The 19,071-nt window shown below is 51.0% G+C and overlaps 1 protein-coding gene across 1 annotated transcript; it reads right to left on the reverse strand.

The window, feature by feature from the left end:
* Positions 1–240: 240 nt before the first annotated feature.
* HOXD3 (homeobox D3) lies at positions 241–5,808 on the reverse strand. Its single transcript, XM_070422702.1, has 2 exons — positions 5,262–5,808; positions 241–3,261 (listed from the first exon to the last, which is right to left on the reverse strand). Exons 1-2 carry the CDS (start codon positions 5,797–5,799, stop codon positions 2,504–2,506), a joined length of 1,296 nt encoding a protein of 431 aa, XP_070278803.1. The 5' UTR covers positions 5,800–5,808; the 3' UTR covers positions 241–2,503.
* Between the last annotated feature and the right edge of the window lie 13,263 nt (positions 5,809–19,071).

Consider the following 19,071-nt stretch of genomic DNA (forward strand, 5'->3'; position numbering starts at 1 on the left):
GAAGCTTTCTCCAAGGATGAGAGGGAGCCGCAGATTTGTCCCAAGAGAACTCCTCCACCCCACAGGAGAAGGTGCCTCTGGGCGGCTGCGGCTGCCTGGAGAGGGAGCCCCTAACCCCGCACTTCCTTGGAGTCTTAGTGTGAGAGGAAGCTGATGTCAGCCCGGCTAGACACCGTTTAAAGTCTAATCCATGAAACCCTAAGCCGCAGATGACACTTGGGGCCTTGCAGACACCCGCAGACTCAGCAGATACTCCTGCGGTAACAGACCGCACTGGAAAACGCCTGGAGCCATGATGCATTATGTATTTTTATTACTTATGGTAGGAAGAAGAGAGGAGGGAAAACCGGGCTGAATCTAAACAGCCTGACAATTCATCTATTTACTATTTAGCCAGTTAAGAAAGATTGTTATCCCTGCAAAGCAGCAAGCTCTTCTTGGATTTCCCTAATAATTTTAAAAATAATTTCTTACAAGACAATTAGAAATCCTGCCTATGGACGCAAATTTCATAGAAAACAATTTTAAGCCTTGAAAGTGGGTAAACTATCCCTTCGGTTGAAGTCATTTATTCTCGCTGATAACTTCTACAACATGTATATTTTAAACCTGCTCAGAAAAGGTGAAATTTGGCAAAAGGATAATCCCCTCCCGCCCCCAAGCTAACCTGCCATTTTTTTTAAATGGCACAAAAGAACAAGGAAACTAAATGTTTTTTTAAGCCATCATTATTTAGCGAAACACAAACATCCAAATGGAAACGGTTGTTGTTCCACCAGAAGATTAGAAGTTAAATTATTTCCACACAATAGGAATTTCACCTCGTGTCACCAGGGATGTAGTAGGAGTTGCATTATTTGTCAAACCAAATAGAGATGTGTGGGCCGACTTTGCTGAAATACAAAGAATTGAACCTTATCTGAAGGCGTTTTCCAAGTGCCTCCTCCCAGAGAAGTGGGTGGAAGTTGTCCACCCCTAGCTAAAGCCACGCTATTATTTACAAAATGGTTATAAATCCTCGGAGACATTTTTTGCCCATTTCGTACAAAGGAACAGGAGAAAACAAGGTGTTTATACTTATGTTCCGTTAATGAAACTTTTATTACTTTACATCATGGGGAATGCGTGTTTCCTTTAGAAATGAACCGCCAACCACTATAAAGGAAAAAGTCCTGACAGCACTTCCTAGAGACAAGGCTTAGGTGCCGGTCTCCAAATGATCATTTCTCTTCCTGCACCTTAGCCTTTTCGCAGCTCAGTTCTTCTTACGACTTCTCATGTATCTTTTCTTTTGATTGTCAGTTTTCTTTCAAAGTTCTTTTTTATTACTTAACACAGAAAAGTGAGCTCTGGCCTCCCCAATGTAAATGCAATCTTAAAAAAAGTGGATTTGTGTCTAGATAGACGGGTAGAAACAGCAAAGCAGGCACAGTACAAAGCTCTACCCAAATCACCCGCCTGGAACATTTCTAGGTTTGCATCCTCAGATTCTTCCCCCTCATGTGAGTAGCTGGGATGTAATCAAGTATCCCAGAACCAATGTGTGCACTAGATCCCAAATACATGAAAAAAACGTATTTCGAAGGTTCCGCCTATTTGGGCGTCTTCCATTGAAATTGTGGGGAAAATAAAGGCAGTGATCTACTTGCAAGGGAGTGTGATTAACACAGATACTCTTCCAACTGAGAAATTCTTTATTCTAAATATTTGTTCAAATAGTACCAGACAATTTGAAATCAATAAACTGTGTCGAGTTGGAGGGCTGTGGCTGTTTGAGAAATGAGTAACGGGTGTCGTCTGACTCTACCCATGAAGGACAATTTGCGGTCTTAATCCTTTACATTAACTACAAACACCAGCCACGGTTACAACTGTTCAAAACTACTCTCTCAGCTAGTTCAGACCAAAGGGACTAAAGAGATGAAATGTGGCCCCCGAGGCCTGGGAGCGCGTTCCTAAGCTGGCTGGAGAATTCTACAAGTATACACATAAATACATTAAGACGAGGATAAATAATCAGAGAAACGAAATGACTCGCTTCAAATAATAAATACAGATTGTTGAGTCCGATTCAATCCTTACAGGACGGGAAGGAGCATATAAATTAAGGTCTCCGCAACTCGGCTAGCCACGGGCCAGGCCCAGAGCTCTCCAGGCTCTGGTCCTTCTGCCGAGCGCGCTGCCGGCGAATCTCAGACTTACCTTCGGGACATCATTACCAGACTAGAGCCCCTGGGTCCGCAGTATTTGGCACTGTCAGGCTTACAGAGGAGAATCCTTGCGGTTGATTTATGGCGAGTCACCCAAAGGAGGACGCGCCTGGAAGGGAGGCCCAGTCGCCTGCACTTCGGGCCGCTGTTGGCCCGAAACCGGGGAGGCAGCGACCAGGACAGGGCGAGGGAGGGTCACCAGCTGCCCCGCGGGGCCCGCCCGCCACCTCCGCCACCCCCGCCACCAAAGCCAAAGAGGTAATTGCGCCAGGAGTTCGGGCCGTGGGCGGCCGCTACAGATGCGTCAGTTTGGGGGCCTCGGGCAGGCGTCCCTGAGAGGAGTGGTGGGCCGAGAGATCTGTGTAGGTGGGATGAGGGTCGCACGGTCCGTGGTGGTGGTTGCCGGGAATCTGCGCGGCGCAACTGTAGTCCACGCTGGCCGAAGACGGATGCGAGAGGTGGCCCAGGTTGAAGACCGGCCCGGACGCGGGTGCCATGGAGTCGACGAAGTTACCGCCCACGTACACGGGGCTTCCCTGCAGGTTGGCGCTGGCGAAGCCGCCGCCGTTGCTGGCCATGGGGTGGGGCTCGAACTCCGGCGCCGGGTACCGCTTCTGCTGCGGGAGGCAGCTGCTGAGCGGCGCCGTGTAGGCGGCCAGGCCGTACATGTTGGGCTGAGATTTCGCGAAAGCGGGAGGCGAGGGCGCGTCGTAGGCCAGGCCGGGCACCGGCGGCAGCTGGCCCGAGTAGGCCACGTGGCCCGCCGAGCCCCCGAGCGGCGGGCTGCGCTCCGGGGACTGGCCCGCTGGCGAGTGCAGGATGCCCTTGGCCTTCTGGTCCTTCTTGTACTTCATGCGCCGGTTCTGGAACCAGATCTTGATTTGGCGCTCGGTGAGGTTCAGCAGGTTGGCCATCTCCACGCGGCGTGGCCGGCACAAGTAGCGGTTGAAGTGGAATTCCTTCTCCAACTCCACCAGCTGCGCACTCGTGTACGCGGTGCGCACCCGCTTGGACGCTGGGCCCGGCGGGCTCTTGTCCTCGCAGCTCTCTCCTGGTCAGGGAGGGAGAGAGGGGGGACGCTGAGAGGGAGAGGTGGGGGCACCCAGGGCTGCAAAGAAGTGCTTCCCTGGTTCCCTCCTCTTCCCCCCACTTTAATCCTGGCTGGATTGGGGAGGGGCGTTTGAGAGGTGAGATTCTAAGGAGGAACTCACTGCCCCTGGCCTACCAATCAGTCGCACCTGAAACACCCATCTGCCGTCTGAGGTTTGATTCCCTCTGCCCAACCCCTCCCCGCCAGCCTAGTCCATCATCCGGTCCCAAAGGCCTTGGAGGAGTTTAATGGGAGACTAGTAGCAGCTGGTAAGGCCTCCCCTCTGCCAAAGAGGGCCCAGACTTCTTTGAACACTACCTACCCTCTGCTAAGAGGTGTGGGGGAGGGAACAGCCCCAGCCTGCCTTGCTCAGGGACTGGCTCTTGGGCAAAGCACCCAGGAAGCATGGACTGAGGGTGGAGATCTTAGCACCTCACTCCAGCCCAGCCGCACCCAAATGCAGGGAGGTGATAAAGCATAAAAATACTGCTCCAGGTTTTAGGGGACCCAACACCAGGCTAGGAGCATTTTTAGTATCGCAGTGCTAGGACCAGCAGCCTCAACACTGTTTTCCACCACCCTTGCCACCTCTCAGCAGCTTGTCCACTCCCTCACTGGGAAGACAAATGGATTTCTCCTGGGAGGGAGGGCCTTCTCAGGCAGCTGGGAAGGAGGGGCGGGAGAAGGAGCTTAGGGCTGGAAGATACTTTTCCCTCAGGAGCAGCAGTCCCAGAGAGCAGCAGGCAAACCAGAGACCTGGTGTGCTAACAAGCTAGCTGCATTCCGGGCTTCACACTGGCCCTGAATGGATAAGCAAGTTCATCTACCCCGAAGATAAGCCACATCAGAGAACACAAGGCCAAACAATTTCAGGAACCAAACCAGCTGAGAAGAGAGAGGAAGCAGGCCTCAGAGCTCCTGTCCCTCCCCATCTTCTTCCACACACCCTGATGGGCCTGCAGAAGAGCTTCTCTACTTGAGGGTCTCCCTTTCCAGGGAGAGGAACACAACCGGAGGCTACTCCTGTTTCAGAGCATATCCTCTTGGGGTGGGGGTTGGGAGGTCTGGCCTATGGGCCTAGCTGTATAAGGCCCACGAAATCGAAATCATTTGGTCTGGCCCTGCCAAGGCATGTGGGGTGAGTTAATTAAATGTTTGACCAAATATAGCAAGCTCATTTTTAAGTTGATAATTTTGTATGGCTTGAGAATGATGTTATAAATATACAAATGGTGCTTAGCAGAAAAAGGGTTCCCCACCCCTGCCCTAGGATATGCTCCTCCCTATATTATAGATTTGCTGGGATGGGGAGAATTGGACAGAGGTGGGCCAAATAGATCCCTTGGTTATGCCTTGGAGGCCCTGGTTAGATTCAAGTGCACCACTTTGTTTTTTTATGGTCTTGGGCAAGTCACTTATCATCTCTAATAGTTTCCTTACCTATAAAATGGGAATATTATCATATACCTGCCTCAGAGGGTTCTTTGAAAAATTAAATAAGAGAATGCTTGTAAAGCACTTAACATGTTCTTAAACATAGCACTCCACAGACTTTAGTTCTTATTAATTTAAGAGACTGGGATTCATGTGATAGGGACTACATAACATCCTTAACCAAGTTTTGAAGGGCTATTGGATGGAAAAAAGGAGCTGAATTATGACCAGCAGCCTAGGAAAGCAGATATTAGGTCAGTAGAAAGAGTGTCTATTAATAACTATGAAACTTGCCCAGCCATGCCACCAACAGCCTGGAATGGAAGGGAGCCCCTGTCACTGTAAGGGTATAACCCCCAATCAGGGACACTATAAAGAAGGGACATTTCTGTGTCAGTAGGAGGTTAGCCATATGGCCTCCAAGGTTGCACCTCCAGCCCTGAGTCTCTTGGTTCCTAGGAGAGCTAGCTTCTTGGAGTCAGTGTGGAGGGGATGTAGCCCAGGGGTAAGCTCCCTCGAAGAGCTACCTGCAGTGGTACAGCTGTTCTTCTGCTTGGAGTTCTGTCGGGACTCTTTCATCCAAGGGAAGATCTGCTTGCTGATGGTGGCTGAAGAGCCAGAAGCATTGGGCCCACCCTTGACCTTCTTGGCAGGCACTCCACCTCCAGGATTGGTGGGCGAGGAAGGTGGCAGGGTTGGTGGTGGAGGAGGGGGCTGTGGTGGCTGCTGCTCTGAGTTCAGACCAGGAGGCTGGCTGCTACCCCCACCCTGGCTGTTCCCAGTGCCAGGCCGCATGCAGCTGCCATTGAGTTCAGCTGCCTTGTGGGCTGGCGCTCGCAGAGGTGCAGAGCTCTGGATGGAGCAGGCAGAACCTGGGTATTCAGTGTCCAGAGAGTTGGCAGCAGTAGGGGGTGGGAAAGGCTGATGGGGGGCACTGTAGCCATATGTGTCAGTGGCTTTGCTGTAGCCATAGCCTCCAAAGAGTCCTGGGTTTTCATAGTAAGCAGCCTTCTGCATCGTGCACTCGGGAAGCTCCAGGGCCTGCTGACCCTGCTCAAATAACATTGACCACCACTGTCTCCTTCACTGCCACCTCTGATGTCTGCCAAGTCCTGAGAGAGCTGGGGCAGCCCCAGGTTCCAGGTGACCTGCAGAGAAGAAAAGTGAGAGGCCCAGTAGCTCTGTCATTGGCAAGACCAATCAATATAGAGGTACTAGTTTAGGCTCTCTGCTTCTCACCCACTTAAAAGTGGAGGATTTGGAATTTTATGAAGTTCAACTTATATGAACCCTTGGAAAAGTTAGAAGGAATTTCTCATAAACATATGAAATGATTCCTTCTCTCTAGCTACGTCTAAGGGAAGGGGCTTTTCTTTCTTTTTCTTTTTTTTTTTTTTTCAGATACAACTTTCCTTCTCCAAAAAGTATCAATTTAGCATTTGAAACTGCATGGAAAAGCACTTGTGGCCTCGTACATTTTAATAGCTGACTCTCCCACTTGACTTTGAGCTTCTTGTAGGCAGGGACTGTATCTTATTCATATATATATATGGCTAATATCTAGCCCAGTGCCCCACATGTAGTAAGTGCAATAAATGCTTGTTGAATGACTGAATGGATCAATCAACCACAGAGCCATCTCAGGGTTTTGATGGGCAAAAGAAAGCCATATAACAGACAGAGCTCTCGAAAAAAGTATCTCTCCCACCTGGTTTCAAAATCACAGCATCCTTCATGAAGACCCAGATAGTCCACTTTCTGGTGACAGGGTGAAAATCAGCCCAGTTAGCTCTGTGGTCAGCACTGTGAAGTCCACTAGGAAATAAAAACCAAGAAGAGGACTTAAAGACTCCCAGACTTATTTTTAGGCTAGAAAATTGTTTCTTTTTTTCATCTACATTTTTTTAGACTCTTAACTTGGCTTTCTGCTACTTTAAAATGGATACTACTGAAAATGGGTGAAGAAATTTAGAATTTGAAATGCATGGAGCATAGGTGAATAGTACATGCTTTATATTATTACTATCATTTTTATCTTGCATCTATTGTATAGATATTATTATAGACCTCTGCTCTGGATCATCCATTCTACCATCACCACCCAACTCACAACCAGTGAGAGAGCCTCTTTTGGCATGATGAATGGACCCAGAATTAGAAGGGGGAAAAAACTAAGAAAAATTCTACCCCTTTTATGTCTTCTGACTCTTGATGGGGGTTTCCCTTCTCACCCATCCACCCCTTCTCCTGAAAGGCTCCTAAGGAGTTAAAGTATAACTAATACCATTCAACCACTTTTGTCTGCTCCATAAAGGAAACTCATAGGTCAGCTCCCTGGTCTTACTTCTTGATCTCTTCTTTCAGGCAACTTTCCTACCCCACAACTCCCTGGCTTACATCATGGTCACCATGGTGGACTATATTATCTAGACAACTTATGCGGCCTACTTACTAGTGCCAAAATTGCTCCTCTGGTCATTCATCTTCCCTCCACTTTCACCAAAAAGCTAGCCTGATTTTTAAAAAAATATTCATACCCTTCATTTGGTAGTATTATTGCCCATTTTTGTTTTAAAATATAAGTGAATATACCATTTATCTTGATAAAAGACAGGCCCTTCTCAATGGGATAATAGAATACTAGGATGTTATGTCTTAGGAATTGTTTCTATTATTGTTATTAAATGTATGCAATTAGGATATCTATCCAGCAAAGATGGTCTTAATCTTTCTTTCAGTTCATTTTCTATATCATCCTCTGACTCTTAAAGTTACTGAATACCAAGTAGACAGCTACCTCCTCATCCTGTGACTAGTATTTCCATGTGTATACGCCCAGGCAAAAGTGCCAGGTACTCTGAGTTTCCTTAAGTTTTGGTACTTTCCTGGGATCCTGCTTCCAGTCTTAAACTGTGGGCCCTCTGGATGTCAAAATGGTCACATTTGACACTGAGACCACCAGAATCACTGCTGCTTCTGTCCTTCCACTTACAACTGTGGAAGCAAAACATCCCCCTCTTGCTTGCTAGGTTGACCAAGTTTATCTTGCTAGGTGGACCAGTCATACTAAACCGCTTCTTTAAGAACTGACCAGGTCTTTGAAACAGATGGCTTTACATATATATATTTGCTCCTATGGCATATTCCTAGAAAACACTCTGTGTACAGACGTCAGAAGTGCAAATACTGGGCAGCTTCATGAGTAACCAGAGTCTGTTCTCTGTTTTCATTGTATTAAGGAATTTCAAGGCCCACACAATGATGATTGGCCACTCTAAGGTCCATTTCCCCCAGAAGCTAGGGCAGTAGGCTTCTCATAAATGGGAAGGACTTACCCCTCCCACCACCACCACCAAAAAGTATGTAGTGCCCTCCTAAAACAGAACCTGAGAATATTGTTACAAAACTGTTTAAAAAAAAAAAAACACGCTTATTTCTTTCCAGAAATCCCTGCTCCTTGTGAACTCTGCTTGAACCTAAAAAGCAGGAATGGGTCATAAATCACTTGGACAATGGTCAACTGTTCAGTGGCTCATCTTTTCGATCACTCCCCCCCCCCCTTTTTTTTTTTCCTTTAAGGCTTTCTTTTCTCGCCCTTTGGTATCTCTGCTCATTTGGGCTCCGGACCCAAATGCCTTGGGGTGAAGACAAGCCCTGTAGGGGGAGGGGCAGTCTTCCAAGTCCTCAGCTGCCCTTTCCTCTCACTCCTCCTCCCCTTCAGCCCCAGGACCAGGGAACCAGGCCGGACAGCCTCCCCAGAACCCTGCCTGCGCCATCCTCGGCCCCTCCGGGGAAAGGAGCGCCAAATGGGGGTCTGGCTGGTCCTTTCTCGAGGTCCCAGGGAATTGCCCAACTTAGTCCAGAGGCCCAACCACAGGCGGGGCTCCCGGATCCCCAGCGGGAAGGACAGCAGCCTCTGAGCGCCCATCACCGCTCCCCAGGCCGGGCTGCTTTGTCCCGCCGCACCCACCGCGCCTCCGAAACAGCTGAATCCAGATACTTGCTCACTGCACTTAATTCTGCCCGAGATCAATACCTAATATGATACCGAATAAATAAAAGGCGCTCACAGCGGCCAGGGGACGGGGTTATTAAGCAGCTGGAGCTCTCACGGTGCATATCAATGCACCTGTCATTGTGGTTTGTAACAAAATTTATGACTTCGAGCGCGGCGGCAGTAAACGCTTCAGTAAGGAAAGAAAAGAAAAACACTTCCCCAGGCCCGGCACTTTTCAGAAGTGGAAAACAGTCTCCGCGTAGGAGGAAGCGCAGCAAAAGAATGCCCTACTCCGCACTTTTCCCGGGCCCGCGCCCCGGAGCAGGGCGATTATATAAAGTGGCCGGTGCCGCCTCTCGGAGCAGCTCTGCCGGGCGGCCAGACGCGGGCGGGGAAGCGCGCAGCCTCTCCGGGGCCGAAGACCAGCTGCCTGCCGCGGCCCGGGGACGCCAGGAGCCTCGCGGACCGGACCGCGCGGAGGCCGGGCCGGGCGCTGGCGGGCCCACGGCGGCCCAGGAAAGGCCGAGGGGCTTGGGAAGGGAGGGAGCGGCCGTCTCTGGGCTGTGGCTAGCGCCCAGTGGTCGTAAATCACGGATGGGTAGAGTGGGTCCGTGAAGTTGAAAGAGAAGGGGGAGGTGATGGTGTGCTGGTTGCTTTTGTTAGTCTCAATTTTTTCTAGGTTCGAGTTGCGTCTCCTCTCCCTGTTTTGCCTAAACCAGGGCCTTGGGAGCCCACAGATCTCGTTCTGGCAGACACGACTCTTGCTGGGTATCCCCGTAATTCACTGGAATTGAGCGATGATTCTTCCTTCCTGTGGGCCTTGCTACTTCGGGATTTTGTAGCTACTCCTTTTCAGGTTTGCTGCGGAGGGGATATATTTACCACAAAGCTTTCTGCCCAAGTTCTCCTGATCTCTCAGCCTGAGCTATGGGGAGCACTGGATGGACCTTCTAAATCACTCTTATTTAGCCCAGATAACTTGGTATGTAATACACCCTGCATTTAAGGCACTGGGCTCACCCCATTAAAGCGCCATAAATATGAAGGCCGATGATCGGTTATCATGTAACGGGCTGCAGTTCACACTGAGGTGATCCACTTCAAAGCCGCCCTTTTGTTTTGTCTTGATGTATGAATCCTGAGATGGCTACTTTTGAGTTGCCAGACAGATGGAAATGTAGTGGAAATTATTTTTTTAAGTCATGCCACTCACCACAATTGTGTATATGAGTGTGTGTGTGTGTCTGTGTGTGTTCTCAAATTTTGTTTCTAACTCTTTCTGTAGGCTCTTCGGGTTTCTTTTGATAGTCTGTTCAGGTGGATCTGGAACAAAATGGAAAACTCTCAGTGGCCGTTGGTTCTTACAAACACCTACATGTCCAGAGGCTTTACCCCCTCTTAAGGGTGTCATAATCAATGTGACTATTGTAAAAGGTGCCTGCAGCCATTCCAGGTGCCTTCTATCAGGCAGAAAAGAAACTCGGTTGGCTCCTGACGAGCGAGTAGTCTTTAACACTGAAATCTTTGGCTGGATGGGAGAAGGGGGATTTGGGCCTGAGGGAAGGACCACACCCTTGGGCAGGGGGTGTACCAAGTGGGTCAGAGGTGCAGGGAAACCAGTCCCTCTCCTCCTGCTCCAACCAAGCTCCAAATGCTCCAGGTTTCCCAATCCCCCCCGGCCAAGCCCGCCTTCTAAGAGCAAGAGAGGGGGACTGTACAGAACTGGAGTGGAAGGGAGGCTACTACAACAGACACAGCACCAGAAAAGGACGGTGAATATGTAGATGGGCCTGGGTGAGTCCCAGTCAACAGCTGCCACAGCAGCTCCAGTGAAGAGGGTACTGGACACTGTTTCTCCGTTTATACGTTGATGCTTTCCCCGAGTTTATTTTATTCCAGTAAGTACCAATCACCCTTCTGGTCTGGGCTGCAAACTGACTAAGAAACAAACACCCCTTCCACCCTCACCCCAAAACAGACGGTGCTGCACACCACTGCCAGGCATTCAGCAAGTACCTGCCCCTGTCAGGTGAAAGTAGAGACAATCCCCCCTCTTGCATCTGCCCTGTGCAATTTGTCGACTCACTAGTTTGCAAACACTAAACCGCGCTGGGAAAGCCCCACACAAAGCATTCCGGGCCCTTCTAAAGACCAGAGCGCAAAGCCATAAGCCTTTGAAGTGACCTTTGGCTCATGCGGTAATAACTCACCCTTAATGAACACCCAACGGAAGCGCGAAGAAATCCCTGCCCGGTAGAGATCCTAACATCACGCCTGGACTTCAGCTTCCCAGCCGGCTGGGATCCAAGGGGTCCTCTCCGCTGGGCCAGCCAAAGGGCTACACGATGATGGAGGCGCAATGCACTCGGGCCCACCGACCCGACCGGACCAGAGAATCCCAAAGCTGCTTTATAGGATACATTCACGTGGGCAGACGTCAACTTTTGCTGCTTGATTGTTTTTTGTTTTTTATTGTTTTTTTTAAAAGGTTCTTTAAAAGTAGGAGGGCTAAATTGGGAGGCCACCCCGGCCACGATCTCCGGATGCAGGTAGCTAGATTTTGTTTCCCAGCCACGGAGGAACAGGGTAAGTTTGCTCCTGGGCGTTCAGGGGTGCGCTTTGCTCTCTGGGTGCAAGAGGCTTGAGGAAAGTAAAGAGGACCCTAAGGCAGCCAAAGGTGGGCAGCCCAGAGCCCCCACCGCCTTCTCCTGCGCTCCCTCCCCAAACCACCCACCATTCAGCACCAGCGGACTTCAGACCCTGCTTGTCCAGAATTGCAGGCTTAACACGGCTGGCTCCGGGCCACCAGCTCAAGTACCCTTTCCACAGCCAGAAACTGGGGGAGCGGGGGAGGGAACTCCATCTGAGAGCTGTCATTGAGGAGCTAGTCCCAGGCAGGCCCGGCCCTATACCCCATCCCTCACCAGTACCACGGAAAAGTCTTTAGGATAGGGAGCTTTTACAATAGGGTGCGGATTACTGAAATTTTCGGGAAGTTATAAGTGAGTGCTCCATGGGGCCAAATGAAATGCTGCTTGTCGTAATTGGATTCAGCTGACTAAGTTGGCAGGCGCGCAGCTCCAAGGCAGCAAGCGAAGAAAAATGTCCAGTGACTTTAAGTTCTGATGGAGCCAACCACAGGCAATTGACAAAACAACTTTACTGCTCTCCTCTCAAGGCAATGCCTCTACAAGTTGGTCCCCCTCCCGCTGGTGTCCAGTCACAACCTGGATGAAGGGAGTGCTTGCTTTCTGGGTCCCTTTCTACAGAAGCCCCGTCTGGGACCTGGCCCCGTGGCTTCCCAGGAGCATGGAGCCCTTCACTCGGACTCAGATCGCTGCTTACTCAGGCTCTGGCCCCTGGGAAAGACCCTGGATGGATTGTCCTGTCCTCCCCCAGCCAGCAGCCACCCGACATAGTAAACAAAAGGATGGATGGGATGCTGGAGTCAAAATACAATTTAGCTTTCATTCCTGGTTCTTTGGGGAGAAGGACCCAGAAGCCCTAAACCTTTTCTTTGCCACTCTTGCGGTCAAAACCTTAGATTAGTGAGGGAAATGTGGAGGAGCCTCCCAAACTCTTCTGGGTAGTTTGGGGGTTCTCTTGAATTTGGGGAGATAATCTTGAGTGACACTTTCACCTTCCAAGAAAAATAATAAGCCAAGAGCAAGAGATAAAGGCGTCTGTATGTGGAGCTAGCTCCCAGAACAATGCAGGGAGCTGGCTGGCCACGGAGTTTATTTTAAATACGTATAAATCAACCTGCCTGCGCCCAACCGGGCAGCCCAAGACACCGAATTAATATGATGCTCCATCTTACTTTGGCAGTGACAGTGTAAAAAAAGTTTCTTTTTATTCATTTTCAGCCCATTCTCATAACTGCACTTTTACCCCCAAAATACTTCCTTCAACCCCAACCCCCTCACTGACCCTCTCTTCAAACTGCCACTTTCCTTTCCCCCACCCCATGCCACCACCGCCACCCTCCAAGTCTGTCAAGGTAGTGTGTCCTCCTAACCTTTGGGTAGGCGGGGAGCATTCCCACAAAGCGCGCCTTGTTACGATTAATCACCCGTCCTCGATGTATATGTAGAAGTGTATCTAGGTCTACGCGGGCTGCCTCACCAATTGGCAATAATCAAGATCACAGATTACACAAAATAAATCATATTTAGTATCCCGTTCAGGGCAGCAAGCAGCCCGGTGCCCAAAGATTTTCATTTTGTCATGCAATTGCTTACCTGGATCCCAATTTATCATAAACCCGGTGTCCTCGGCCTCAGAGCAGGCGCCAGTGGGGGGCAGAGCTAGCCTTCCCCCTTTGTCTGCAGACAACACTGTCCCAACCCTGGTCTTGCGTGCTCGCTGACGCGGCCATATACCCAGGCACACGGAATTCCCGGTAGAACGGAACCAGGCTGAGGTTCAACTACCAATAAACGCAGCAGGAGGAACGAGTTCTTAGTCCCCAAGCTGGCTTCGCTTGCACTGCGCACCCATCGGTCCTCCTGCCAGCTTGTCTGCTCCCAGGCCCAGAGCAGCGGCTACCCGCGCCTCCACCCACTCCTGGGTTCCTGCCCAGCCCTCCCAGGCCCCCCAGAGCTGGGGGTTTGTTTTGCTTTCAGAATATGGTCCTTTCTGTATTTGGAGAGAGCCCCGGAAACCCCCTCATAGTCCACAAATACAGACGCTGCCTTCAAATGCAAGCATATTTGTTCACGTGACCCAGAGAGAAGATTGTACTGATTGAGGCTGAAACTTTCACACCATCCAGCCCCAGAGCGCAGCCAGGCCTGGGGTCTGAGAGGAGGGGCAGGAGGCGTGGGATCCGGGCCCCTTCCCTGGGGCAGACACGGGTGGGTTAGAGTTTGAAGGAAAGCTCCCACCCATCTCGCTGCTCAGGAGAGACCTGGTCCCAGCTTGGCTGATGACAGTGGATTGGGGGCGCTGGGAGTCTCTCCTCCCACGACCTCTGACCCTGGGCTGGCCTTCCACAAGAAGGGATGGAAATTTAGAGGCCTGTCTTAGAGACTTCTCGGAGGGCGGCTGTGGTGCATTAGACGCTCAGGGTTCCCTTGGCTCCCCGTATGGTCTGCGCCGCCGAGTTGCCCGCATTCTCACGCTCCCACCGCTCTCCCCTGTCCTGGGCGAGGCGATTACGTGGTGGCACAGCGCAGGGTGAGGCCTTAAGGTAGGAGCCTTTAGCTCACAGACCAGCCCGTCACCTCACCACAACCACCAGATCACCACTGGTTGGGGCCTTGGCTCTGCTAGCAGATGCGGCAGACGAGCTGCCACTTCTGAGCCAGAACAGGCGCATACTCAGCCGCCGGCCGGGATCCGGCGCAGTCTCCCCTTTACACCTTGCTCTCTCCACCCAGGTCCTGCGCGGCCAAAGCAGGCCACGGCGCCGAGCAGCCGATTACCGTGACCTGTGCGCCTCCGGATCCGAGCAGGGCCAGCGGATTCCGCAGGAATGGCGACTGTCAGGCCGTGTCTTCCCGCTTCCTGCGGCGCCTCAGAGAAGGCGCGGGCCAGAGGGGAGAGGAGGGCACTTAGGTTTTAGGAATATGAAGTCAGGACAGGTTCCCGGCGCTCTTCTGGTGGTCGGGTGAAATGTATGGTAACAATTCTGCCTGTGGTCAGAAGAGTTAAGCTCCCCGCTGGCCAGGAGCCTGCGGCTGGCTTCTAGCTCCTGCCTCCCCGCGAGCCCCCTCGCCGTCCCCCAGCCTGGCCCACACCACGGAATCCCACCCCATACGGCGTCTCCAGCCATTTCTTGAAGTCTCGATTTCCAGCCAGCTCTGCTTCTCGGCGGCAATGGGCACCGTCGCCGCCGTTTGCAAGGTCTCCGAAGAGCCGGGGGAAAAGAGGGGGTAAGGTCCTCCATACCCCCATTCCAGAGGTCTGGGAAAGTCCCACAGGGCAGGTCGAGGCTCCAGCCCCCAGGCACGCCAGCCGGCCCCTCCTTTTGTTCACCTGGCCGGGCCTGGCTGGAGGCCCACTCCGGACCCCTTTTGGAGCCAGACCGTGGGTGCCCCATTCCACCCCCCGCCCAGAGGACCCCGCCCCCTAGCCTTCCACCGGGGCGCGCAGCCGGCTGAAGCAAGTGTTAATCTCCAGCCAAAGAAGGGGGCCCCTTTGCGGGGAATTTGTCTCCAGGAAAGGATCTAAGCCTTCTTCAATCGGAGCATATGTTCATAGAGCAATAAACCGGAAAGATTTACAGTCCTCGCCCGGCCCCCAACAGCCTCGCACCCTTTCAGGAATTACTTACGATGATTTATCACACCAACCCGGGCAATTGTCACACTGATAAAATAGCCCGGGCCGGTGCCCGCCAAGCCGGGGCCTTGGGAGGCTGTTGGCTGCCAGGCTGCCAGCGGGACTAGGGGTTTTTTGTGTGTGTGTTGGGGGGGCGGGGGGGGGGGGGAGTTCCTCTCCCGGCCTACCAGGAGTTGTGGAGGTGGGTTAGAGTGGGTGGGGTTGGGGTGGGAGGGGAGCCAATTCTCATTGATAAAAAAGTGAGCAACTCAGAAAAAGCGCCCGGAATCTGCACTGGAGTCGCTTGCAAAGCACATAAACATTTGTCATCTTTGAATAATTGAATTAATGTGTTATTGTTTGAATGTATAATTCATAAGGGAGGAAACTTTGTCTCTGTCTGATGGGGGAAATATACATACACCAAAAAAGAAATCAAAACACACCCAATCCCCAAACAACCACCAAACGCAGCCAGCCTCTCCTCAAGGAAATTACCTTCAAAGCCACGGAGAGGGAGGAGGTAAATAAAGAGGCTGTCCTCCCGGGCATCCTGGCAGGATTTGGGGATTTTCGAGCTAGAAGAGAAAAGTGTGCTGCCCACAGCGCGAATATCCCGCAAGCTGGGAGTGGGATGGGAGCGGAGTGGGTCTGGGAACCTCCTTGGTGTGTGGAAGGAAAAGGCTGAAATGAGAGCAAGCAGGAGGTGCAGCCTTTGCATCTGCCCTGGCCTCTCCTGCGCACCCCTTCCCCGGATTTCCACTCACCCAGGGTCTCCCACATCTGAGGCAAGGACCCCCCCCCCCCCGCCTTTCATTTATATCTTTCCCCCAAACTTATAAATACAAAAATAAAGGGGAAGAAGGCAAAACTCCTTGCTGGGATGACAGAAGCAGCAGAGCCTCGCTGGGGAGGGAGGGCAGTGGGAGAATCAACTCCGAAATCATTATCTGCTGGTTAAAACCTGCCTGGGGTAAAATTTCAACTCGATTTTATAGCCTCCTATTATGACGCGAAGAAAAATTTACGACCCTCGCTTGAAAAGAGGGCTGGGGCCTTTTCTCACCGGTTTAAGAATAGGCGGCAGATGCCGTGACAGCGACTATTGTTCCCGGTAGACACAGGCGACCGGGCAACTTCGGCCGTGCGCGCGCCCGGCGCATCCCCCAGCCCGGCGGGCTTTACAGCCCCTGTTGTCTCCCTGCAGCCCCAGCACCCTCGCCCCGAGTTCCTTTTCTCTCCTTTTCTCTCTCTCTCTCTCTCTCTCTCTCTCTCTCTCTCTCTCTCTCTCGGTAATTTTTCATAAGTGCAAACCTTTGCTGAACCAAAGGTCACCATCCAAGCCACTAACAACTCGCCAGCACGCAGTTCCACATCAAGAAGCAAAGGGAACTATTTGTCAGCGGCCCTGACAGCTAAATTCATTAAGGATTTAAATCTGAAGAAATAAAAGTCGCCAAATATTTACCTGCCGGCTGCGCTCCCGCGCCCTCCACTGGGCCCGGGTGGAGGCCGGGGCGCCGCGCGGGGGGCCCCTGGGCGGGTGATATTCTTGGGATCCCTGCACTTTCCAAGTCCGAGAGAGCCCTTTGCGTGGCAGATTAATGACGACGCCGTGTTTCTTAAGGGACGCGCTGAATTAATTATTTCGCCAATCACGTGGTCGGGACTTGTAGAAATCTATTCTTATCATCTTCCTCGCACTTTGAAAATTCTCCGGGTTATGAAAGGCCCTCCCCCAGCTGCCAGCGAGCCGGGGCCGCCAGCCCGGCGTGGGGGGCAGGGAGGGCTCCCCAACATGGCGGGCGGCGGGAGGCGCCGGCTGCCTGCCGAGGGGCCGAGTGACTGTACTGTACTCCAGCGGGCTCGGCTGTGGACTCGCTTCCTCCTCGTCCCAGCCCGCGACTCAACACACAGCCCTATTGATGTATTGGTGGGCACAGGAGGAGCCATTAGCCAGAAGACAGGCAAAGGACCATCATAGAATGTGCCTGAATATTTAAACTTCTGTCTGCGCACTTATAAATACACATGTCCACGCGTCTGGGGCGAGCGCTTCCATATATTAAGGACACATGTCTGATTTTACGCATTCTGCTCATTTCCTGTCTCAAGCAAGTCCCCCCACCCCCATCTACTTTGCAACTGCTGTCTTCGCCCCTTTTCTAGGAGAGGCAAAAAACGTTAAAAAGCCCTCGTGATAAAAATAGCGCAGGCCACTTGGATCGTGGGGAGTGTTTATTGTCGTCTGGAAGACGGAGGGGGCGCTGGGGGTAAGGAGGGGCAAGTGCTAGAGGCCCCACTAGGGTTGAGTCCCACCAGAAAAGTAGAAGGAGCCCAAGATTGGGGACCAGAAGGGTCAGTCCCAGCTTGGCCCAGAACTCAATACCATACACCCTCTCTTAGAGTTGGGGGTGGGGTGGGGTGGGGAGATCTCTCACCCACTGTGTCACAAACAGAGGCTGAAGAGGTCTGGGGCTGATTGGGGCCACGAAGAAAGCCAACCTGGAGCATCCTTTTAGGCCAGTAACTTATTTTCCTTTCAAAAATGATGTCCACCACCCAGCAGCCTGAATTCAACCCCAGACTTCCCAATGCTCACAAAATATGGTGGCCAAATTGGCAGTATGCGTGTATGTATGTATGGGGGAGGGTGTACTGATAGAATTGCTAAGCCTTACACAGTTTAACCTTCATATGCCAAGCACATTTCGGAAAATAAAAAAAAAAGTTTATATTGAATGTTAGCTGTCAGAAGACTTAATGAAGAATGCTTCTGTGGAGGCACCAAACAGGAGGGAGATTTCGCTATACCTTTTATTTCAAATATAGATCAATGAGTTACATCAAAACTACAGGCAACAATTAGTATAAATAATACTTTAATCAATGGCAGCAGAACATTGGTCAATTCTATTTAAAAAGCATCTTGTGTGAACAAACACCATGGGCTGACTGACAATGTCATCTCCCAACAAAAGGCTGCAATGGACAGAGTGAGATGGGAGTTCGAGGAGCAATGTCCTCAGCAAATACTTCATTCCCCCTAGTCACAACCCCAACACAGCTTTAAAAAACAACACCACCAAAACAAACACTTCTGGCTCATATTTGGGGGAACAAAGTGGAAACAAATAAAAGCAAATGGGCACTGAGCCTTTCTACATCTAGCTTTCTCTAGAGCACGTTCCCAGATGGAAACTCATTTCCTTCCCTGCCCTAGGTGGTTGGGGTGGGGGGGTGGGGGGGTCCTGCTTCTTCCCTGCCCCACTCCTGTGGGCCCAAATGGGTGCTGAGGTCCAGTTAGGACCTCAGGGTCGTGGGCTGCCCTCTGGGCCATCCAAGCTAAATTAACATTTCAAAAGGCAATTCCTGGAAGCTGAGAAGGAGAGCTGAGGACTTATAAACAAAGAAGTTGTTTCTCTGATTAAGTTACTTTCCTAAGTAATGGGGCTATGTTTGAGAATGAGCTTGGATTTTCTTCATCAAAACTTTCCTCTTGGCTTTATATTGGGACAGGGGTGAAGGTGTTTAAGTAGTTTTGGCATTTGGCCTAAAGCTGGGTTAAGTAACCTGAACTTTTGGGAAAGGGGGAATCTATAAATAATCTCTACAGTATATAGGGGTAGGCAAAAGTAGGTTTACAGGTGTAAGTATGAGGAATAGAGTTTATTCTTGTATTATTATTGATTAATTATTGTATCACTTATTTGTATTACACTGTAAACCTACTTTTGCCCACCCCTGTATAGTAGTTGGTTGTTGTGAAAACAAATTTTTACCCCCTCCCAAGGAGACGTTAAATGTATTCACAGATCTGGGTTTTAAGAAAGAATCTTAGCAACTTTCCAACTTGTCCAAGGATAACTGCTCTTTTCAACTTTTACATCCAAAGACCACTCTCCATGTCAGAGGGGGAAAAAAAAAGAAGAGAAGGGCAGTTAGAGTCCAAAAGGTTAAGGGTTTAGAGGCCAGTCCTCCCGGCTGAAACACAGCTAATCGAATAGAAAATTTGTCCTCTGGATGAACCTGATTCTGTAATTTAGCCCCGAACTTCAGTAAAATACCTTTTCAGC

The sequence above is a fragment of the Myotis yumanensis genome, unplaced genomic scaffold, assembly GCF_028538775.1.
Source record: "Myotis yumanensis isolate MYYU_CA2020_CCGP unplaced genomic scaffold, mMyoYum1.0.hap1 SCAF_8, whole genome shotgun sequence".
NCBI lineage: Eukaryota > Metazoa > Chordata > Mammalia > Chiroptera > Vespertilionidae > Myotis > Myotis yumanensis.

Excerpts from the sequence above, each read along its gene's own strand:
- HOXD3 (XM_070422702.1), bottom strand. The coding sequence starts at position 5,799 with ATGTTATTTGAGCAGGGTCAGCAGGCCCTGGAGCTTCCCGAGTGCACG. Across the intron at positions 3,262-5,261 it reads GAACAGCTGTACCACTGCAG|GAGAGAGCTGCGAGGACAAG; the intron begins GTAGCTCTTCGA and ends CTCCCTGACCAG.